The sequence below is a fragment of the Pseudophryne corroboree genome, chromosome 6 (genome assembly GCF_028390025.1).
Source record: "Pseudophryne corroboree isolate aPseCor3 chromosome 6, aPseCor3.hap2, whole genome shotgun sequence".
In the NCBI taxonomy this organism is placed as follows: Eukaryota; Metazoa; Chordata; class Amphibia; order Anura; family Myobatrachidae; genus Pseudophryne; species Pseudophryne corroboree.
In genome coordinates, this window is record NC_086449.1 from 553,999,496 (window position 1) to 554,024,386 (window position 24,891).

Genomic DNA, 24,891 nt, shown 5'->3' on the forward strand with positions numbered 1-24,891 from the left:
TTTCAATTTAAGGAATGTCTAGTAAATTCTAAAGTGAAAACAATGACACCCCAGTCTTGTACATCACCACTTTGTCAATACAAAGTGGTCTTGGCTATGTCCATACAGCACTATCTACTAAGTCTTCCTCTAACCTGTAAGCTGAAATAAAACAAAATACTGTAATAGCTATTCATGTCAACAGTCAACTCAGTCCCTACAAATCACATTCTGATGCAATGGGAGTTTCCAGTATAAGACCTCATGCCGTGTTACCGGCACATTTGGAAAGTGGATTGGAGAACATACTTTACTGCTCCTGTTTAAAAGCTGAAATTAAACAAATGGAATGCTCTAACTGAGAATGCTATGTCAGAGTTATATCTATGTGGAAGGTTAAAAGGAAGCAATTACAATAATTAGAAAGAAAAACACGAAAAAGTGAAACTATAATAGGAAAGCTGAATGAGTATTAAATATAAATATTCTCTTCCACACCTAAACATGTGTATTGCTACAGGGCAGCACTAAGGGGGTCATTCCAAGTTGATCACTCGCTGCCTATTTTCGCAGTGCAGCAATCAGGTAAAAAATGGCAAAACTGCGCATGCACCGCAATGCGCAGGCGCGTCGTACTGGTACAAAGAGGATCGGTGCTGGGCGATGGATTTAGCAAAGATTCCATTCGCACAGCCGAACGCAAGGTGATTGACAGAAAGAGGGCATTTATGGGTGTCAATTGACCGTTTTCAGGGAGTAGTTGGGAAAACGCAGGCGTGTCCAGGCGTTTGCAGGGCGGGTGTCTGACGTCAATTCCGCCACCAAAAAGACTGAAGTGATCGCAAGGGCCGATTAAGTCTAACGCTACTCTGAAACTGCACAAAATGTTTTTGCTGCGCTCGGCTGCAAAGGCGTTCGCACACTTGCAAAGCAAAAAAAAACTCCCCCGTGGGCGGCGACTATGCGTTTGCACGGCTGCTAAAAGTAGCTAGCGAGCGATCAACTTGGAATGACCCCCTATGTTCGGTTAGTAATGCAAATAAAGTTCCATCATGTCTCGATATTAAATTAAAAAAAGACTGTAAGGGTAAAGTATGAGAGATATGTGGGATCTCAGTGGGAGGTAAATTCTTACTTTACAGAAGGTATTTTATACAGCTTAACGTGGTTTATCCATTGAAGCAAATATGTACAGAAAAATCAATTTGTCCTATCTTTGCCACCTGGCCTTTAAAAGGGCAACTGCGCATGAGACACAGACTTAGAAATGTATTTTGATTTGTCATTCATGGGTAATATCACAATGCAACACATTAAGCATATACAGTATGCTCACAAAGCAAGCAGTCCATTGCTAATACATGGCCCTGATGATTGTTTTGTGCTTTCTGTGCCTTAGATGGCATAATGAAATGAGTTATTAAATACTGCATTCATCTCATATCTTTTGTATAAAAGCTATGTATTACATACATTTTTTATTTATTTTTTCATTTTGTAATTGTTAGGCTTACATTACTCACAGATGTGTTAGAGGAATGTACATCAAATCCTGGACATTTTCAGGACTTTTTTGCAAATGTGGCTAAAAGGATTTTATTGCAATTTAGTTGTTCGTTATGCTATTCTGTTTAAAGATTTTTTTTTTTTTAACAGAAATCACTGTGTCAGGGTATAGGAATGCTTGTATTTACCAGTTTTCTTTGCTTTGCTTCACCAAACTGCTATTACTGACTGATAATTAAGCAGATATTTCCAAGGAAACTTGACATGTTGAGAAGCTTTGTACCTGTGTCTGTGTAGTAGACAGACCGTGTCAGGCAAACTTGTTTTCACTCCAAAGAGATTTAGAAAAGGAGATGACTTGTACATGAAACTTTTAATTTTTTTTAATTCGGATGCTTGCTTAAAAAGTAATTAACTTGCTAATTAAAAATGTATTACAACTACTGCTTTCTGCTTTAATTCACTAAGCATCATACCATGGCTGTAAGTTCATACCAGGAGCCCCAGAGGCGAGTTTGTTGTCGGTACCCCCCTCCGCTCACATTCACTACCAAGACCCCAATCACAGACTAACACTCCCCCAACCCACATTCACTACCAACACCCCAGCAGCACCCAGTCACCCTCACCTTCACTACTAACACCCCAGCAGCACCCAGACATTTATCCCCCTCCCCGTGCATTCACTTCCAACAACCCAGCAGCACCAGACAGTGGCAGAACTAGCCGCAGTGAAGGGGCCCACAGCCACTGGCATTACAATGAGTCACACTGACTCATTGTATGCTGCCGCCAGCTACCTGTGCCCCAAACTCACCACAGCCTCACACACTGACCGGGGGAATCTGCACATCTTACAAGGGGGAGCAAGCACATCTTACATGGAGCACTACTGTGCGGCGGCATAATGTGTATAAGGGGTACTACTGTGTGGCGTAATGTGTATAAGGAGCACTACTGTGTGGAGTAATTTGAATGAGGGTACTATTACATGGCCACGCCCCCTCTCAATGAGACCACACCCAATTTTTTTTGCCATGCGCCTTTGGTGTGTGCTATTCCTATCCGAAATATGGGGGCCTTCCACTATCTACTTCCACCACTGGCACCAGATGCACACTCTTCCTAGCGTAGTGGGCAGAATAATACAACAAAGTACAGATTCATCTAGAGGACATGCAATTTGCTGCATTTTGCCATGAGGGGCCCCACCCCCATTAATGGCCACCTGTATTATATTTTTGAAGTCGTCAAGTATGATTTACTTCCAATACCACAGCAGCATCAAGACACACTCTCCCCTCTGCATTCACTGTCGACACCTCAAGCAGCACCATGACACACATCACACACCCACCCACCCTGCATTCACTGCCAACATTCCAGGAGAACCCATACCCCCTCCCTGCATTCAATACTAACACCGTAGGAGCATCCAGATCATACTTGCCTACCTGACCCTCTCCATGAGGGAGAAAATGCTCTCTTCCTGGACTTTCCTGGTAATGTATGATTGCCATCACCTGTGGTGAGCTAGTTAATTGATAAGAAAGGCGTTTCACCACAGGTGATGGCAATCATACATTACCAGGAACAGAGCATTTTCTCCCTCATGGAGAGGGTCAGGTAGGCAAGCATGATCCAGATACACACCCTACCCGTGCATTCACTACTAGCACCTGGCCTAGCATAACCCAGACACACTCTCCTCCACCTGCATTCACTACTAAAGCTGGGTACACACATCTGCAAACTCGGTCCTCATTACCCCACACAGTGCATGTTTTGCAGGTCTCACAGAATCACAAGTGAAATAATTAACTCCACCTGCGGACCTTTTAAAGTGTGTCTGTAATTAATACACCTGTGCACCTGCTGGGTTACCTGCAAAACATGCACTGTGTGGTGTAATGAGGACAGAGATTGCAGGCCTATGCACTAGACCAGGGGTTCTCAAACTCGGTCCTCAGGACCCCGCACGGTGTATGTTTTGCAGGTAACCCAGCAAGTGCACAGGTGTATTAATTACGCACTGACCCATTTTAAAAGGTTCACAGGTGGGACTAATTATTTCACTTGTGATTCTGTGAGGAGACCTGCAAAACATGCACTGTGTGGGGTCCTGAGGACCGAGTTTGAGAACCTGTGCACTAGACGATATATCGCCCGATCCGGTGAATTGGAAAGATATATTGTGCATATCGTCCAGTGTGTACGGACTACTGAGTTTTCCCACGGGTCTTCATAGAGTCTGATCAAAGATATTTTGAATGACACCACACTTCTGGATGTGGCCACTGAACGATATGTCATGCGATCGTGCAATACATCATTCTCTGTGTACAGGATGGCCAGTAGATTGATCATCCCGTCGGCAGACAACCACTTCGTCTGGTGTGTACCCAGCCTAACACCCCAGCAGCGCCCAAACACACCCTCCCCTTGTGCATTCACTGCCAACACTACAGCAGCATAGACGGATAAGCAGCCAACACTGAAGGCACCATAGAAAACAAACATCTCTGCTGTCTGAAGTGTTTAGTCATCAGTTTATGGCTTTGTATGCTAAGCATGATGTATTTTATACTTATCTTAAAATAAAAATATTCAGCAGTGACAGATACCAATCAGATTTGCACCTTTTTATGCAAAACTGGAAATCGCTGATTTTAAAACTCTTTGGGGTTTATTTACTAAGCCTCTAAAAACCAACGCTTCCAATTATGTTTATGCCCAAAATGTGAAAGAGCAATGCTTTTACGAGCTGTGTTTTGCTAGTAAAATCATTGCCCTTTTAAGCATCTGGTTTTAGAACCCAGTGCTTAGCAAATAAACCCCCAGATCTTTATTGCGATGGCAGTTGTTTTGCCACTGGCACTAGGGGCTTCTCTTTGTGATGGAAAAATAACTCTTCTTTTTCATAGTCAAGAGTGATCGTTTGGTCCTCTAAGCACTAACTGGCAGATGTCTTAATTGCCCTGAGACCGATCCTCAACCAAGGAATGTGTGCTTACAGGGCATGTACACACAACTGCACACTGCCACAACTACAGATGAATTCATCTGAGACGTTTCCAATCTTTTCTTCTACATAGAACTTCAGGGTTCAGTCTATAATACCGATGGCCGGAATGCCGGCTGTCAGTATACCGTCAGCGGCATCCCGGCTACCAGGATGCCGGCAGCGGGGCGAGCACTAGAAAGCTCCTTGTGGGCTCCCTGCACTTGCCACGTTGCGGACACGGTGGCTCGCTGCGCTCGCCACAGGTTATATTCTCCCACTATTGGTGTTGTGGACACCCATAGAGGGAGCAAAGCCTGTAGCGTCGGGATTCCGGCTCCTGGATTGTAGCACTGCGCGGGATCCTGGCGTCGGCATTGTTATTGCCGGGATCCTCACTGCTTCCCCGTCTTAAAAACTAGGAAGAAGGACTAAACTTAATACCCAGGAGCTCTTCACTACTCTTCATAATAGGATTTTGGTTACCTACCAGTAAATCCTTTTCTTGTAGTCCGTGGAGGATGCTGGGGTCCACATTAGTACCATGGGGTATAGATGGGTCAACCAGGAGCCATTGGCACTTTAAGAGTTTGAGAGTGTGGGCTGGCTCCTCCCTCTATGCCCCTCCTACCAGACTCAGTCTAGAAACTGTGCCCGAGGAGACGGACATCTTCGAGAGAAGGATTTAACACAGATAGTGGCGAGATTCATACCAGCTCACACATACAAGGCACATCAAACTAACTTAGCTTGAAAACTCAGCAACCGCTGAAAACATTACTTACCAAGTAACAATGCAGTACTTAACTAAGAACAAAGTTGTACTGAACCAGATAACAATTGCAGGAAAACAAAGCGCTGGGCGGGCGCCCAGCATCCTCTTCGGACTACGAGAAAAGGATTTACCGGTAGGTAACCAAAATCCTATTTTCTCTTATGTCCTAGAGGATGCTGGGGTCCACATTAGTACCATGGGGATGTACCAAAGCTCCCAGAACGGGAGGGAGAGCGCAGAGGCTCCCGCAGAACTGATTGACTGAAAATTCAGATTATCAGAGGCCAAAGTATCAAACTTGTAGAACTTTGCAAACGTGTTCGCCCCAGACCAAGTTGCAGCTCGGCAAAGTTGTAACGCCGAGACACCCCGGGCAGCCGCCCAGGAAGACCCCACCTTTCGAGTAGAGTGGGCCTTGACAGACATAGGACACGGCAAGCCTGCCGTAGAATACGCATGCTGGATAGTGAACCTGATCCAGCGAGAGATCGTCTGCTTAGAAGCAGGACACCCAATTTTCTTGGGATCATACAGGACAAACAGAGAGTCCGGTTTCCTGTGACGAGCAGTCCTCTTCACATAGATTTTTAGAGCCCTTACAACATCCAAGGACTTTGATGAAATTGAGGAGTCAGTAGCCACTGGCACCACAATAGGTTGGTTGATATGAAATGCCGACACAACCTTCGGAAGAAACTGATGACATGTCCGGAGCTCAGCTCTATCTTTGTGGAAGATCAAGTATGGGCTTTTACAGGACAAAGCCCCCAACTCCGACACGCGTCTAGCAGAAGCTAAAGCTAACAACGTGACAGCCTTCCACGTAAGAAATTTGACCTCAACCTCCTGTAGAGGCTCGAACCAGTCCGATTGGAGGAACTGCAACACCACGTTAAGGTCCCAAGGCGCCGTAGGCGGTACAAAGGGAGGCTGGATGTGCAGAACCCCTTTCAAAAAAGTCTGAACCTCAGGGAGGGCAGCCAATTGCTTTTGGAAGAAAATGGATAGGGCTGAAATCTGGACCTTCACAGATCCCAACCTTAGGCCCATATCCACACCAGCTTGTAGGAAATGGAGAAACCGTCCCAGTTGAAACTCCACCGCAGGAAATTTCTTGGACTCACACCAAGATACATATTTTTTCCAAATTCGATGGTAATGTTTAGACGTTACTCCTTTCCTAGCCTGTATCAGGGTAGGAATAACCTTGTTCGGAATGCCTTTCTGAGCTAGTATCATGCGTTCAACCTCCATGCCATCAAACGTAGCCGGGGTAAGTCTTGATAGGCGAAAGGCCCCTGCTGCAGCAGGTCGTCCCGAAGAGGAAGAGGCCTCAGCTCTTCTTGCAGTAGATCCAGAAGATCCGCGTACCAAGACCTTCTTGGCCAGTCTGGAGCAATGGATCGCTTGAACCCTTGTTCTCCTTATGAGCTTTAGAACTCGAGAGGAAACACGTACACTGACTGGAACACCCACAAAGTCACTAGGGCGTCCACCGCCACTGCTTGCGGGTCCCTCGACCTGGAACAATATCGCTGAAGCTTCTTGTTGAGACAAGAGGCCATCATGTCGATCTGGGGTATGCCCCAAAGATCTGTTACCTCCTTGAACACCTCCGGATAGAGGCCCCACTCCCCTGGATGGAGATCGTGTCTGCTGAGGAAGTCCGCTTCCCAGTTGTCTACTCCCAGAATGAAGATTGCTGACAGCGCCAATGCATGCTTTTCTGCCCAGAGGATGATTCTGGTTACCTCTGCCATTGCAGCTCTGCTCTTCGTTCCGCTCTGTTGGGTTTATGTAAGCCACCATTGTCACATTGTCCGACTGTACTTGAATGGCCCAATTTCTCAGAAGATGGGCCGCTTGGAGAAGACCGTTGTAGATGGCTCTTAGTTTCAGAATGTTTATTGGCAGGCCGGCTTCCAGACTTGACCACCTTCCGCCCCAGCCTGGAGACTTGCATCCGTGGTTAGAAGGATCCAGTCCTGAATCCCGAGCCTGCGGCCCTCCAGAAGGTAAGGTAATTGCAGCCACCAGAGGAGTGAAATCCTGGTCTTTGGCGACAGACGTATTCTCTGGTGCATGTGTAGCTGGGATCCCGACCACTTGTCCAGGAGATCCAGTTGGAAGGACCGAGTGTGAAACCTCCCGTACTGCAGAGCCTCGTAAGAGGCCACCATTTTCCCCAGAAGGCGAATGCACTGATGAACTGACACCCGGGCTAGCTTCAGGACATCCTGGACCATCGTTTGTATCACCAACGCTTTTTCCTCTGGAAGAAACACCCTCTGCACCTCCGTGTTGAGGATCATTCCAGAAAGGCCAACCTCCTGGTTGGTTCCAATTGTGATTTTGGAAGAATCATGATCCAACCATGTTCCCTGAGAAGCTGGGTCATGAGTGTTATGGACCAAAACAGCTTCTCCTTGGACGATGCCTTCATCAGCAGATCGTCCAGATACGGAATTATGTTCACCCCCTGTCTGCGGAGGAGAATCATAATTTCCGCCATCACCTTGGTGAATACCCTCGGTGCTGTGGAGAGCCCGAATGGGAGGGTCTGGAACTGAAAGTGACAGTCCAACAATGCGAATCAAAGATAAGCTTGATGCGGCAGCCATATCGGAATTTGGAGGTACGCATCCTTGATATCCAGGGATACTAGGAATTCCCCCTCCTCCAGACCTGATATCACTGCCCTTAGAGACTCCATTTTGAACTTGAACTTCCTCAGAAAGGGGTTTAGTGATTTTAAGTTCAGAATGGGCCTGACCGAACCATCCGGTTTCGGTACCACGAAAAGGCTAGAATAGTAACCCTTGTTTTGCATATGAGAAGGTACTGGCACAATAACTTGTGCCTCCACCAACTTCTGGACGGCTTCTTGCACGACAGTCCTGTCTGCCAGCAGAGCTGGCAAGCCTGATCTGAAAAATCGGTGAGGAGGGAGATTTTGAAATTCCAGCCTGTACCCCTGGGACACAATATCTTGCACCCAGGGGTACAGGCCGGAGGACACCCAGACATGACTGAATGTCTGAGTCTCGCTCCCACCGGCCCCACCTCCGGGGCGTGCAGTCCACCGTTATGCGGAGGACTTTGGTGTACCTGAAGCAGGTTTCTGTTCCTGGGAACCTGAAGCCGCAGGTTTCTTGAACTTGGGCCGACCTCCCCGAAAGAAGGCGTTGGATGGCTTGGCCTTTCTGGGCTTGTTAGACCGAAAGGGCTGTGATGTAACTGAAGAAAAGGGTTTCTTCGGAGTAGGTGTAGCTTAGGGAAGAAATAGTGACTTACCAGCTGTAGCCGTGGAGATCCACGCATCTAACGTTTCCCCAAAGAGAGCCTGACCTGTGTAGGGTAGGGTCTCCACACTTCTCCTGAATTCCGCGTCGGCAGACCGCTGGCGCAACCACAGTCCTCGACGAGCTGATACTGACATGGAGGAAATCCCTGCAGCCATGGAACCCTGGTCTTTCATGGATTCTACCAGAAATCCTGCCGAATCCCTAATGTTATGTAAAAACAATTCAACATCACATTTCTCTATAGTATCCAAGTCCTCAAGTAACGTGCCTGACCACTTTACTATAGCTTTGGCAATCCAAGCACTGGTAATAGTGGAACGTAGGATTGCCCCAGAAGCCGTGTACATGGAGTTAAGCGTATTCTCAATTTTACGATCAGCAAACTCTTTCAAGGCGATAGATCCTGGAACAGCTAAAACCACCTTTTTTGAGACTCTGGATACTGACGCGTCAACAATAGACGGGTTTTCCCATTTTTTCCTATCCTCTACCGGAAAAGGAAGCGCTACCAGAACCCTTTTAGGTATCTGGAATTTTTGAATCCGGGTTTTCCCAAGCCTTTTCAAAGATAGCATTTAATTCCTTTGACGCAGGGAAGGTTAGCGAGGCTTTCTTATTTTCAGTGAAGTAAGCCTCCTCAACCTGCTCAGGTGTTGTATCAGCAATATTCAACACATCCCTAATAGCCTCTATCATCAACTGCACCCCTTTAGCAAGAGATGCAGCCCCCCCGCCACACATTCCCGTCACCGTTTGCAGTATCAGAATCGGTAACGGTATCATCCTGTATGATCTGAGCAAGAGCATGTTTATGTGAATATACAGCAGGGAGCCCTGATGTACCAGAACTGGGCCAGACTGCCATAGAGTTCTGTAAAGCCTGAGTTGCAGATTCATTTTGTGCAACCCTATTTTAAATCTGAGAAATCATAGATTTGATAGAGGATAACCACTCAGGCTCCCTTGCTGGAATCTGTGCTAAACCAGTGCAATCCTGATTACATGGAATGGGATCATCCTGAGACATATGCTCTGCAGCATATGACACAGAGTCTTTAGACATTGCTTAATGGAGACCACAGACACTTCACTCACACACACACACACACACACACACACGGGTGGGCAGACAGAGTTTCACCCCCAAGAATGGCAAGAGAGACACAGAGATTGGAGCCAACCCACACACAGCGCTTTTAATATAAAGGGAGACCCCCTATCAGCACTGACTGTGCACCTTATTAGGTTACACAGTCGTTTTGCAGCACCCCCCTCCCCCCCCTTCTACAACCCCCTGGTGCCGTGATAGATAGCTGGAGTTGCTGTGGAGGGACTTGCTCTTCACTGACAGCGTTGTGCAGGCAGGAATATGACGCTGAATGCTGCTGGGTCCGCTCTGAGGAGAAGCTCCGCCCCCAAAATGTCGCTGTCTTCCCGCTCTTCATAGGATTATACTGACCTGAGGATTTGTGCTGGCTGAGATCCGGGGACCCCGACAGGCTGTGTGACCAGTGTAGGGTGTAGGCGCTGGCTCCGAGTGCCCCTCACAGCGCCGCACTATATACCGCTGAGCCTCCGGAGCGCAGTAAATACTGCGCTCCATACCCTGATGCCGCCATCTTCACACCGGCCCCCCCGCTTGCTAGGGGGGTCGGTAACTCACGCGCCACAAATCTTCAGCTCTGAAAGGGGGTGGCGGCATGCTGCCGGGGTGAGCGATCCCCTGTGGCGGGGAACGATCTATCCCCTCAGGAGCTTAGTGTCCTGTCAGCGGAGATAGTGGCTCAGACCCCACAGGACGGACACTACTCCCCCCCTTAGTCCCACGAAGCAGGGAGGCTGTTTCCAGCAGCCTCCCTGTAAAATCATAAACTCTAAGACAAACTTTACTAGAGAAACTCTGTAGAGCTCCCCTAGCTGTGACCGGCTCCTTTGGGCACATTTTCTAAACGGAGTCTGGTAGGAGGGGCATAGAGCCAGCCCACACTCTCAAACTAGGAAATAGTGACCTCACAGCATAAATGATAAATGTTTGTAGCAGTAGTGTGACAAAACACCCCCCCCCAAAAAAAAAAAAAGTCTACTTTTTTGTGTCAACCATTTCCATGTCGACCTTTAAACCCTGTCAACTTTTTCTACTGCCTGCGTAGACCTTTTGACCCTGTCGACCTAATGCATGTCTACCATTAGTGGTAGACCTTTTTAGTGTAGATCTAATAATCCACACCAGATTTCTATGATAAAGTAGCTTCCAAACAATATAGTTCAGCGCTCACCAAAGTCTGTATGGGTGAAAGAATTCTATGTGTACTACAACTTAGATATTCACATTATAAGGGATAAATATAATCACACATCAGTTGTAATTTCAGTAAACTCTGTGATTTATATGGTTTAACAAGAATAGATTTGTAAAATATTAAAAGGCTTAATTAATTAATACCGGTATTAAATGGACAAACAAAACATACAGGACAAGACAAACATGTAAAGCAATCCCTGTGGGTACACTTGCTTGCGGTTTACCCCACCGGGAAACAAAATCCTCTGAATAAGAACACTGTCACCGCAATCCTGACGAAGTCTTACTAGGTGAAACGCGTAGATCGCGGAGCAATCGATCCCGCTCCGTATATCGCCCGGGAGGAAGATACAACGGAGCCAAACGGACAGGTGTCTGCCGGCAGAAAGCACCATCGCTACATCGTTCAGCAAGGACGGCACTACACTTCTTAAACAGGGATCAAGATTACAAGACTGTGTTTGAATACGGTAGGATAGATCCTGGCCTTATCACACTACTGATAACCCCTGCATTCACCAGACTGCCATTAATTAGCACTCATTTAAATAGTACACCCTACAGAGACAGTGTTCTTATTCAGAGGATTTGCCAACTGCTATGTGTGTTTTACAACTGATATGATGCAGGGGCATAAATACAGGAGACAGTGGCAGCAGTTCCTCTCCAGGCACCAGCCATGAAAGGGGGCACTCTGATCTATTCCATTTCTCCAGTTCTATTTTATGCGCCACAGAGCAGGAATAAGCAGGGAGCCCAGGGGGCATGTGCTGCAGTTCTCCCTCCCCTAGGGCCCCTACCCCAGATGCCCATCCCAGCCTAGGGATGGATATCCAACAAGGAAACTGCACCAATTTAAATAAAAGGGGCAGGGCATATGCTGTAGTACATGGCCCCTCCCTCCTTTGTTGGCTCTTCCCCCTCACACACCTGGGACCTGCTGTCTCTGCTGTTGCAACAGCAAATCGCAAGAACCGAGACCCTGATTAGTAACAGGCACAGATGTGTCCAAACACATCTATCCTCCTGGTAAGTTAAACAGCCCATGATGTGGCGTAACTTTGTAGCTTATGCTGATTAAAATAATGGGGGTCATTCCGAGTTGATCGTAGCTGTGCTAAGTTTAGCACAGCTACGATCGTAACTCAGACATGCGGGGGGACGCCCAGCACAGGGCTAGCCCGCCCCGCATGTCTGTGCCGCCCCGCGCACAAATACAAAAGCATCACACAGCGGCGATGCCTTTGTATTTGAAGAGTAACTCCCGGCCAGCGCAGTTCCTGCGGCTGGCCGGGAGTTACTCGTCGCAGCCGCCGCGGCCCTCCCCCCCAACGGTCCAGCCACGCCTGCGTTGGCCGGACCGTTCCCCCTAAATGGCGGCTAAACGCTGCCGTTCAGCCCCCTCCTGTCTCAGAGGCAATCGCTAGGCAACGATGACTGCCATGCGCCGGCACACTGCGGTGCCCGCGCATGCGCAGTTCCAAACCGATCGCACGGTTGCGAAGAAGTGCAGTGTGCGATCGGGTTGAAATGACCCCCAATATGCGGCATGCCTATATCCCGTGTGCGACCGTGCATACGAAATCGTAATCTACAGAGTTTTCCTACTAAACACTAACATTACATTTTGTCTGCAGATACAGTCGCAGACGCACAAAGACTATAGGGCCAGATGAACTAAAGGCCCCCATCCACTAGTGCGATACGGGCTCTTTTTATGCGATTGAAACGAATTACTGAGACGGACTGCATGAAAAGTGTCACACCACATGTCCTTTTCATGCGATTGTGATGTGAGGTGCATTTCTGTGTGCCTTGCATCGTAGTCGCAGATCACACAGGCTGACCATTATATTTATCTCAATCGCATAGAAATAGGTTTAATAACGTTAGATCGCATGAGATAAGTCGCATGTAAAAAATACACTCAAGTAGCACATCGCAGGGCTCCCGGGAAGCTGCCGGTCAGATTGCAGGAAAAAAGGATCTAACTCATTGCCGAGATAAATCTTGGTAGCCTCGAAAAGTGATCAATTGCACGGTAAAAAGTACCAGCCAACCAGCTCCTATAATTTTTCAAACCCAGCCTGTAACATGGCGGTTAGTAGCTGATTGGCTGGACTTTACCACCGTGCTGTGTGGCGTAACGACTACTGTGTGGCGTAACGTGTATAAGAGGTACTACTGTGTGGTGTAATGTGTATAAGAGGTACTACTGTGTGTCGTAATGTGTATAATAGGTAAAACTGCGTGGCGTAACGTATATAAGAGGTACTACTGTATGGCGTAACGTGTATAAGAGGTACTACTGTGAGGCGTAACGTGTATAAGAGGTACTACTGTGTGGCATAACCTGTATAAGAGGTACTACTGTATGGCGTAACGTGTATAAGAGATACTACTGTGTGGCGTAACGTGTATAAGGGTACTACTGTGTGGCGTAACGTGTATAAGAGGTACTACTGTATGGCGTAACGTGTATAAGAGGTACTACTGTGTGGCTAGCAGGGGAGAACAGGTCAACTGTAAATATAAAAAAAAACTATATGGGGATGAAAAAGATCATAGTAATAATAAGGTGGTAACATTTGTTTGTGAAAATGGTGGAACGAGATTTAAGGTACATTGTCACATTTTGACGCCTATTATGGTGAAACTCAACACAGATTAGTCAATGGCATTAATGTCAATACATTTATTATCAGACTGATTTTGCCATGTAAATGATTAGCAATTAGAACGGCCGACATATCGGCCAGTGTGTGAGGGCCATTACTTGGGTCTGCCCCTCAGGCCGGGTGGGCATGGTTTTCCTCACTGACAGTGGTAGAGGTACAGTGGTGAAGTGGCAGCAGTTTGTCAATGCCGAATGCATGGACATGATAGTCTATTTTTAAATTACGTAAAATAATTGGGTGATACGAATTGCTGAAGTGAGCTGCTGGGGAGGAAGTCATAGTGTAGCTTGACCAATACAATGAGCATTTGCCTATTTCCTCTTGCTGCATGATCTACATGATATAGGGGTCTATTTACTAAGCCTTGGATGGAGATAAAGTGGACAGACATAAAATCCGAACCAACCAGCTCCTGACTGTCATTTTTCAAACACAGCCTGTGGCATGGCAGTTAGGAGCTGATTGGCTGGTACTTATCTCTGTCCACTTTATCTCCATCTAAGGCTTAGTAAATAGACTCCTTACTCTATTAAGAGGACAAGCAATGATAGTTACAAATTGTACTAACACTAAAGGAGGTCACAGCAATGCAAAATTTAGGACAGAATCTTATACTGTAACTAGTCGTTTTCACACTGGATCACAATAGCATTGGTTGTAGCTTACAAGGTATTGAAGCCGCTGACGCTCGGTTTCCGGTGTAAATTCTGAAGACATTGGAAGGATTTCTCCATTTCGGATAATTATAGCCCTAAAAGACAACACAAAAAAGTTCACATTAAAAAATAATTATTACATTAACAGATCATTGATATTTGTTTTTTAAATTGGAACCATACAAGAATGTTAAGGTAACGGATTATGGGGGTAATTGTGAGTTGATCGCAGCAGCAAGTTTGTTAGCAATTGGGCAAAACCATGTGCACTGCAGGGGGGGCAGATATAACATTTGCAGATAGAGTTAGATTTGGGTGGGTTATTTTGTTTCTGTGCAGGGTAAATACTGGCTTCTTTATTTTTACACTGCAATGTAGCTTTCAGTTTGAATACACCCCGCCCAAATCTAACTCTCTCTGCACGTTATATCTGCCCCCCCTGCAGTGCACATGGGGGGTAATTCCAAGTTGATTGCAGCAGTTTTTTTGATAGCAATTGGGCAAAACCATGTGCACTGCAGGGGAGGCAGATATAACATGTGTAGAGAGAGTAAGATTTGGATGGGTTATTTTGTTTCTGTGCAGGGTAAATACTGGCTGCTTTATTTTTACACTGCAAATTAGATTGCAGATTGAACACACCCCACCCAAATCTAACTCTCTCTGCACATGTTATATCTGCCTCCCCTGCAGTGCACATGGTTTTGCCCAATTGCTAACAAAAATCCTGCTGCGATCAACTTGGAATTACCCCCATGTTTTTGCCCAACTGCTAACAAATTTGCTGCTGCGATCAACTCAGAATTAGGCCCTATGTAAATATTGCACACTTCCTAATAAATCTACCCTGAAGAAGTGTCAGATCTGTTACATTTGTAAACAAATCTTAAGGTTAAATTTAGTAAAAACTCAGGCTGTCAGGACAAGAAAGTCTTGCAATTTACTCCCAGGACAATTTTGTGTCCAATTATAGCTATACAGAAAGGCCATAATACATTCAAGAAATGCAAACCAATGGAGAATATTTATCAAACCTTGGTGAGAGATAAAGGGGGGAATTTAATTGCTGGCGAAGGGTGCAAACTGCCATAGCCATTACGTTTAAACGCTGCCAATGGCACCCTGTCTCATACCTTTTACCTGGGCAATTCGCAGGTAAAAGGGGTAGCGAACACTTTTGTGCGAGAGCCTGCTGCCGTGAAGTGTGTAATTCGTCCAGGCGAGATAATCGCCGACATTTGAATTCCCCTCAAAGCTTGGAGAGAGAAATTGGAGAGTGCTAAAGTACGAACTAATCAATTTCTGTTATTCATCAAACAGCATGGAAATTGACAGGAGCTGATTGGTTGGTACTTTATCTCTCCCCAAGGTTTGATAATTTATCCCATACTGTCACCTAAACTGGGGTCAGCAGCAAAAGAAACGCATCTCTATGTTGGTCAGGTCCCTGTAATACTTTGTTACCAAAAACTAATAAAAAGAATTTAACATGCTATATAATTTTGTAACGTTTCCTTCAATTTATATTTTAATAAACTAATATAAGTAATTCGTAGATACAAATAAAGTCGTCAAAATGAAATAAGTTATTAATTCAAAACCCAACAATGGATCTCTGTGCCATCTCCCATACAGCAGATAAAATGTCCAGATCATATAGTATAACAAAAAAACGACCTCGGTCTAATCCAGAGGCGCACGCGGTGCCGGTGTGCACGCAGTGGAGAGATTAGCAATTGCATGAACGTTTCTAAAATCCCCTATGGCGCATGCAAGAAACAGAGATGCTGTTGAAATAGAGACATGTTATCAGAAATGTGGCGGGAAAGTGATGAACGTTCCCATGCAGTGACTGGGAGGTGGCTAGAAGTGAACGGTCTGTCTCATGGGTGTGTGTGCTATTCGGGTGAAAGTGACTGCGTTCCCAGATGCACAGCTGTAGGAGGCCAGAGTCAGACTGAGAACCTGCACCTGCCATAGGGCTGGTGTAAGTGTCGATGGTGCAGCAATGGTGACGTCTTATGAATCACCCTGCTATTACTGTACGCAGAGCCATAGAAAATGGGCGTCTCAGTTCTTGCACAGTCAGACACAGGCTTGTACACCAGAGAAAAGGCCGATACTAGCGTATGCATATACTGGCAGCCACGAGTCCAGCCACAGACGCAAGCGCAAACAAGCTGCTTCCATCCCTGAGTCAGGTCCCTAAGTTCTACATATAAGGTATGCAGACAATTCCTGGTATGAAAGTGATGGGAATTCAGCCTATACTGTCACTAGAAGCGTGTGCCAACATTAAACTCACTGCTGCTAATCTAACTGAATTAACTGGCTCATTTATGCTGTGAGGTCACTATTTCCTAGTGAATCCATGGCCTGTATTTTCATATTGGATCTGCAAATGTTGTTGTAACATAAACGAATATATATTTCCATGTAGAGGTACAATATATGAACAGATCACAAACAAAGATGAGGAAGGCAACTAAATCTATATTATCATGTAATCTACAAGCAGCGCCGATGTTTCAGTGTGTACATAATACAAAACAATCATAAAAAAATAAATTTACATTTAGTAGGATTCACTTGAGCCGACTCTTTTGAGGCAATGTTTGAATCAGTGGATCTCCGATAAGCAATTTCATTTTATACCAATTAGTCAAATGAAAACAGATCTTAATTTGTTACAGTAAATAAACATTTCAGATAAAGTGTCAATTACGCTTTCCTAAATGTAACAAAATATCTCGTCTTTTTATTCTTTATGCAAGATGTTGTAAAGCTAGAACTGTACAGTAATTACATATATCAAAGATGGGGTTTGATGAATCCAGAGGTAAAGGATGCACTTTTTAGCTACCACAGACACGATGGTTAGGAGTTTCTGCCCTTTGTCAGTTTTGCTAGGAATTTTCAAAGTCGCCCACTTTGACGATAAAGGGAGAAAACATAAAAGATGTAATATAGCATGTGAGCGAACTTCCGACCAGAATTTTTTAATTAATTTTGCCGTGTCTAAGATACCAAAAGCTTTGCATCTAGATGGGGACATAATACCTCTGTTCTATATAGCATTTGACGGCTTGGGTACAAAATCCCAGCAGTCAGTATCCAGATGGTCAGAATGGCAACAGCATCACCTAGACGTTCAAAAAATCTCAATAGATCCTGATAAGTATTTTAACCCTACTCCAACCCTCCAGCAACGTAAACCTAACCAGCCTAACCCTAATCCCCCCCCGCCACCACAGACTAACCAGTGCCTGACTCTAAGCCCTGTAGTTACCTTTAAGATCTATCGGAATTCTGACTGTTGAGATACCGCTGTCTGTATCCTCACTGTTGGGATCCCAACTATGGGGGGTAATTCCAAGTTGATCGCAGCAGGAATTTTTATTAGCAGTTGGGCAAAACCATGTGCACTGCAGGGGAGGCAGATATAACATGTGCAGAAAGAGTTAGATTTGGGTGGGTTATTTTATTTCTGTGCAGGGTAAATACTGGCTGCTTTATTTTTACACTGCAAATTAGATTGCAGATTGAACACACCACACCCAAATCTAACTCTCTCTGCACATGTTATATCTGCCTCCCCTGCAGTGCACATGGTTTTGGCCAACTGCTAAAAAAATTCCTGCTGCGATCAACTTGGAATTACCCCCTCAGTCCATTTGACAGGTATATTTAAAGTCCCTATTTCGTAAGCCAGAACATTACAAAAAGTATTCTGTAATATGATTCAGTTTTACTAGTTTGTAATACAGGAAGAGATTCTGGGTTACAATCCTATGGGCCATATGCAATTGCGGTCGAATTGCCGAAATGTTGAAAAAACGGGGCATTTTCAAAAAAAAAAAAAAACTGTCGGATTGGATTCGACAATGTAATACAGTACTATTCGACAAAAAACCTGCCATTTCAGATTCGACTTTTGGCAATTCGACATTTCTCAAATTCGACATGTCTGCAATGGTAAAAATGCGGCTTTTCGACAAAAGTATATTCAATTGAAGAATGTCGATTCGACAACAGTGCTTTTCGACAGTCATTTCGTCAATTTCATTCCACCTCATTTTGCGGTCGTGATCTAATATTTTTTTTTTAAAACATTGGGGGTTTTTGTGTTTTTTTGATTGCTAATAGCATATCTATTTATATTAGAAGGGATTATCTACTTGGTTTGTCTATTTAGGAGCCACAAGTACTATTTAATTGATTTTTTTAAAGAATATATATATATTTTTTTTTAACTGACTAAAAAAAATAGGAGAGATCAGTGCATGTTTTTCAGTGGGAAGTGGTGGGAATGGGCTACAATTCCTGAAAAAAATTGCGTGGGGTCCCCCCTCCTAAGCATAACCAGCCTCGGGCTCTTTGAGACGGTCCTGGTTGTAAAAATACGGGGGGGAAAAATGACAGGGGATCCCCAGTATTTTAACAACCAGCACCGGGCTCTGCGTCCGGTCCTAGTGCCAAAAATACGGAGGACAAAAGACGTAGGGGTCCCCCGTATTTTTAACACCAGCACCGGGCTCCACTGGCTAGAGAGATAATGCCACAGCCGGGGGACTCTTTTATATTGGTCCCAGCAGCCGTGGCATTAAATCCCCAACTAGTCACCCCTGGCCAGGGTACCCTGGAGGAGTGGGGACCCCTTAAATCAAGGGGTCTCCCCCTCCAGCCACCCAAGGGCCAGGGGTGAAGCCCAAGGCTGTCCCCCCATCCAAGGGCGGCGGATGGGAGGCCGATAGCCAAGTGGCAGAAAAAAGAATATTGTTTTTGTAGCAGAACTACAAGTCCCAGCAAGCCTCCCCGCAAGCTAATACTTGGAGAACCACAAGTACCAGCATGCGGGGGGGAAACGGACCCGCTGGTACCTGTAGTTCTACTACAAAAAAATACCCAAATAAAAACAGTACACACACACCGTGACAGTATAACTATATTACATACATGCACACCGAAACACACATACTTACTTATGTTGACACGAAGAGTCGGTCTCCTTCTCCACGTAGAATCCACGGGTTACCTGTAAATAAAATTATACTCCCAACACTCCAGTGTAGATCGGTCCTCTTCAGAGTTTGTAATCCACGTACTTGGCAAAATAATAAAACGCAAAACACGATCCACGCACTGAAAGGGGTACCATGTTTACACATGGGTCCCCTTTCCAGACTGCCGGGACCCCCCGTGACTGCTGTCAGATCGTGGCACTCTCCTGATTGGCTGTGCGCGTCTGAGCTGTCAGACGGCGCACTCGAGATACAATGTAGCACATAGGCACCCCATTGTATCCAATGGTGGGAACTTGCGGTCAGCGGTTGACCTCGAGGTTACTCGCGGTCAACCGCTGAACGCAAAGTTCCCACCATTGAATATAATGGAGCGCCTATGCGCTATGCACTGCCTGACAGCTCAGACACGCACAGCCAATCAGGAGAGTGCCACGACGTGGCGCTCTCTGATTGGCTGAAGGGACCCTCTCTGACAGCAGTCACGGGGGGGTCCCGGCAGTCGGGAAAGGGGTCCCATGTGTAAACATGGGACCCCTTTCAGTGCGTGGCTCGTGTTTTGCGTTTTATTATTTTGCCAAGTACGTGGATTACAAACTCTGAAGAGGACAGATCTACCCTGGATTGTTGTGAGTATAATTTTATTTACAGGTACCCCGTGGATTCTACGTGGAGAAGGGGACCGAGCCTCGTGTCAACATAGGTAAGTATGTGTGTGTCGGTGTGCATGTATGTAATAAAGTTATACTGTCACGGTGTGTGTGTACTGTTTTTATTTGGGTATTTTTTTTTGTAGTAGAACTACAGGTACCAGCGGGCCTGTTTCCCCCCCCCCGCATGCTAGTACTTGTGGTTCTCCAAGTACCAGCTTGAGGGGGAGGCTTGCTGGGACTTGTAGTTTTGCTACAAAAAACAATATTCTTTTTTCTGACACTTGGCTATCAGACTCCCATCCGCCGCCCTTGGATTGGGGGGGGGGGGGGGGGGGGACAGCCTCGGGCTTCACCCCTGGCCCTTGGGTGGTTGGAGGGGGGGACCCCTTGATTTAAGGGGTCCCCACTCCTCCAGGGTACCCTGGCCAGGGGTGATTAGTTGGGGATTTAATGCCACGGCCGCCGGGACCAATATAAAAGTGTCCCCCGGCTGTGGCATTATCTCTCTAGCTAGTGGAGCCCGGTGCTGGTGTTAAAAATACGGGGGATCCCTACGTGTTTTGTCCCCCATATATTTGGCACCAGGGCTGGACGCAGAGCCCGGTGCTGGTTGTTAAAATACGGGGGATCCCCTGTCATTTCCCCCCCCCCCCCCCGTATTTTTGCATCCAGGACCGGCTCAAAGAGCCGAGGCTGGTTATGCTTAGGAGGGGGGACCCCCACGCAATTTTTTTCAGGGTTTTTTTTTTTTTTTTTTTACAGTTTTGTGCCGTCCATGAAGTCGAATCCAGGACGCACACTATTCGTCAATCGGTCCGTTTTTCGACAGCGGGACTGTCGAATCCGTTTTTTATTGAATATGTTGAATTCGGGTCCTGGCGGCCGGGATTCGACTGTCGAATTGTGTCGAATCCAAAAATGGTTGAATTCCTTATTTTACAAATATTATTCCACAGTTAGTAAAATAAATAGGACATGAGGGCTGTATTTCTGAGCCAACGGCAACTGTGTCTGACATATACATTAGTATGGTATGTTCTAGGCTGAATGACTAATTCCAACAGGTCACATTTGTCAACTAAAACTTTTTTTTTTAGTGACAAATGAAATAGCTTTGTGACTAGCTGTATTACACAATTTTTGATTATACAATATTTATGGCACTAGACTAGTATCTGAGGAAGGTGGAAAATTATTATCTGTGGATTGCCGATAAGGCCATTAAATTTGTTTGCGAATGCTGTGGTTGAAGGATGTAATCCAGTCTTATCATATACAATATTTTAGAATGCAACAACACTTTTTACCCATAGGAATAAGTGGTTATATTGGCACTTACCACCTCAGGTACTTTCAGATAGTTTTACTAATGAGCAATAAAGAGATTTTTCTCTTTTTTGTCAGAAGTAAACATACAATAGCGTTACATAATCATTGTACCCTGTGGAGTAGTGTGATGGAGAAGTAATGTTCTATTTGTACAAATTACCTCCCGCACAAATTGCATATACAAATTGTCCCTGGAAATTGTATGTATGAAACACTTAAACATGAAAAAGTATGAAATCAGAAGTGTTGTATGAAAAGCATTACTGTAGACAAAGGACAATGCTATGGCTGACTGTATAGGAAACATACCGTACATGCATAAGAATCACCCTGTATTGCATGACGCACTGCACAAAATAGTAACAAACAGCCTGGGACAGTATGACGCTCATTTAGAATTATATGCAGGAAAAGATCTATGCATTTAAAAGAAAGAAAAAAAAGATTTAGGCAAAAGATGGTGCAGATCTGAGTAGACTGGCATTATGCCACTGATCACTGGAGAACAATTACTATGTGCCATAACATTACAAAGCTCAGTGTTGGGAGGCAGCAATACTAACACCTTAATGAGTTTTTCTTTTTACCTTCTGGGATACGTCATCTGCACATACCGTAAAAATTGATGGGCGGTATTTAAAGAACAGCAGCCTTAAAAAAAAAAAAAAGTAAAAATATTTTTTTTACCTGCTCCCCAGCGGTGAGGAGGAGTCAGATTGTGGGTAAGAAGTCAGAGGAAATTATATTGTTGTAAGTTATTCTGAAGCTGCATACACACCAGGGACGTGCGGTGAGCACCTGCCTCACCCCACCGCACGTCACTGATACACACGTAGTCCATATCGGTAGAAAACATATCGAAAGGTGTGTATATAGCTTGCAATGCCGATGAACGCTCCCGCAGGGTCGGTATTGCAAGAATAAATAGACTATGCAGGCAGGTCAATCTTGACTATAAAGTGTACAGTCTAGTTCAGGCTTTCCCAACCACGGTCCTCAAGGCACACCAACAGTGCAGGTTTTAGTGATATCCAGGCTGCAGCACAGATGGTTAAATCAAAATAACTGAGCTACTAATTAAGTCACCTGTGCTGAAGCCTGGATATCACTAAAACATGCACTGTTAGTGTGCCTTGAGGACCGTGGTTGGGAAAGCCTGGTCTAGTTTGTAGTATAGTGAAAACTGTACATAGCTAAAATTGCACCGTGTGTATAGTCAATATCGGTGGTTCTGGGCTCCGGAGATTTCCTTTAGGCAGAATCGCACCGTGTGTAGGCCCCTTAAATCTTTAGCTGCGGATGGTTTTTCCAGTGCACAACTGAGCAAAATCTCACCAGCAAAGGAGTTAAGGTGGGTACACACTAGGTGATGTGTTCGGCGAAGGCGGACAAACACACTGTGCAATACCACTAATGATATAGCACAGTGATGTCATGCCGCGACTAGCCGGAGCATGCAGCTTTGGACCATGAGTCCAAATTGAGCTGCATGCACGGCCGAGACAGAGGGTCGCTTGTCAGCGGCGGTATACACGCTCAGGAGGGGGAAAATGAGAGATATTGGGGCAGATGTATTAACCTATAGAAGGCATAAGGAAGTGATAAATCAGTGATAAGTGCAAGGTGATAAACACACCAGCCAATCAGCTCCAATATGCAAATTAAAAGTTAGGAGCCGATTGGCTGGTGCGTTTATCACCTTGCACTTATCACTGGTTTATCACTTCCTTATGCCTTCTCCAGGTTAATACATCTGCCCCACAGTTCACTATATCGCTAAGTGTGTACCCACCTTTAGAGTAAAACAAAGCTCAACCATGTCCATACATATTTTAGTTTGAAGGGTACATTTTTAAAGCAATCACTTCTTGGCAGTACTGGCCATAGGACTTGAAAGAGCAATAATATTAATACAAAATCAGAAGTGTTTTGCATGTAATATTATCGCCCTTTCAAATTCTTTGACCAGAACAAATTAAAAGCTTAGCAAATAAACACTTGTAAGTCAGCATCCATACAATCACTCCTGATCTCCCAACAGGCATGCACTGTAAGTTATAGCTGAACTTTAATATTTTGTGTTCTGGATTTAAAGCAGGCAAGATATTTTCTTCCATCTTCTCCCCAAAATTTGTAATTGTAATGTCCCATACTCTGTGTAAATGGTCCAGTACGGTGTAAACAAAACCAATAGGAGGGTAAACCAAATTGGGAAGACATGCAGTAAAGTCAAGGAGATAAACTGTAAGGTAGAGAAGGTCATAGCATTAGAACAAGAATGTTGCTACAATCAGATGAGCTCTTTAGATAATGGAAATGTCTAAAAGTATTTCCGTCGTCAACAATGATAAACTAGCCATATTTCAGAAATACGATTAGAAATTGAAAATTCAGTTACTTGTAAACTTGAGCTGAAAATCTTATACTCAAAGGTTAAAATGTAACAGACGTTATTGAGCAAAGACAATAGAAGATATAATGACAGCTTTCCTCATTGGAATGCAGGGAATAAAATGCAGCAGATGTATGGCTAAATTAGTAGTCATCTAACATATTCATTTACATGACACAAAGTCAAGATAGTTGTCAGCTGTACAGATATTTAGTTGCTACATCTTTCACAGTTAGCAGAGCTGTTATACTCGGCTACAATTAGCAGACAAGGAATAAAGTGACCTTCGTGCTGAATCATGGGAAATGACAACATTTGATGGCTTTCCTATAATTACGAAAATACATTATAGAATAATAGCGCTTTCAAATCTTGTCCTTTGAAAGCATACATAAAACATAGAAATGTATGCAGAATGAATCTTGTGTCATTCTTATAACTCAGGGGTAGGAGAAAAAAGGCAGCTGATAAGATTAAGCATATATAGGAATAGGGAGAGGGTGGGAGAAAGACATGGCAGGTACAAGGGATGAGACAGGGGAAGAATAGGGGGAAGGAGGCTGGAGAGACTGGGAGAAATAGGGGGTGGGAAGAGACAGAATTACAGAAGGAAGATACAAGGGAGGGGATCCAGTCAGGATCTCGGCAGTCGAAATTCCGAAGCTGGAATCCCGACAATGGTTGCCTGGCTCCCGAATGAGCGTTGTACAGGTAAGCAATGGGGGGTGAGGGTTTAGGGTCAGGCTGCAGGGGGAGGGGGGTGGTGGCATTGGAGGGTTAGGGTTAGGCTGCGGGCAAAGAGGGTTCATGTTAAGGGGGCATTGGGGTAAAGTAAGTATACTTACCTTGCCCCTATCGGAATCCTAACCATTAGGATGCCACGGTCAGTATTTCAATCGCCGGCATATTAATCCCAACCCACAAGTTAGGAATAGGACAGAGAGGAAAAATACGGGGATGGAGGGGAGAGACTTGGCAGAAAGAGGGAGAGACACCAGAGGAAAAGGCTGGGAGGTATGGAGTGGAAGGGATCGGAGACACAGGAGGCAGAGGGGGAGGGGGAAGAGACTCACAGAAGGAACAGGGGGAAGAACATGGGACTAATAGAGAAATAGGAGAGTGAAACACCGGAGGAAGGAAGGGATGGTGGGGGGGGGGGGGATGCATGGAGGAATTGTGGGAGAATATGGGAGTAAACCCATCCAAAGAGTGTAAATTTACACCCGGACTAATCATATTGCAATGCAAATTCTTTTATGTACACAGTTAAAATTGTAGTCTATTACAGGCATTC

At 45.2% G+C, this 24,891-nt stretch overlaps 1 protein-coding gene across 4 annotated transcripts in view; it reads right to left on the reverse strand.

The window, feature by feature from the left end:
• The window catches only part of PPM1H (protein phosphatase, Mg2+/Mn2+ dependent 1H), a 334,697-nt gene that overhangs the window by 97,529 nt on the left and 212,277 nt on the right, over window positions 1–24,891 (reverse strand). For all 4 annotated transcript variants that reach the window (XM_063927727.1, XM_063927728.1, XM_063927730.1 and 1 more), the window contains one exon: window positions 14,213–14,297. In XM_063927727.1, the coding sequence (XP_063783797.1) occupies window positions 14,213–14,297 (85 nt within the window). The remainder of the gene's footprint in view (window positions 1–14,212; window positions 14,298–24,891) is intronic.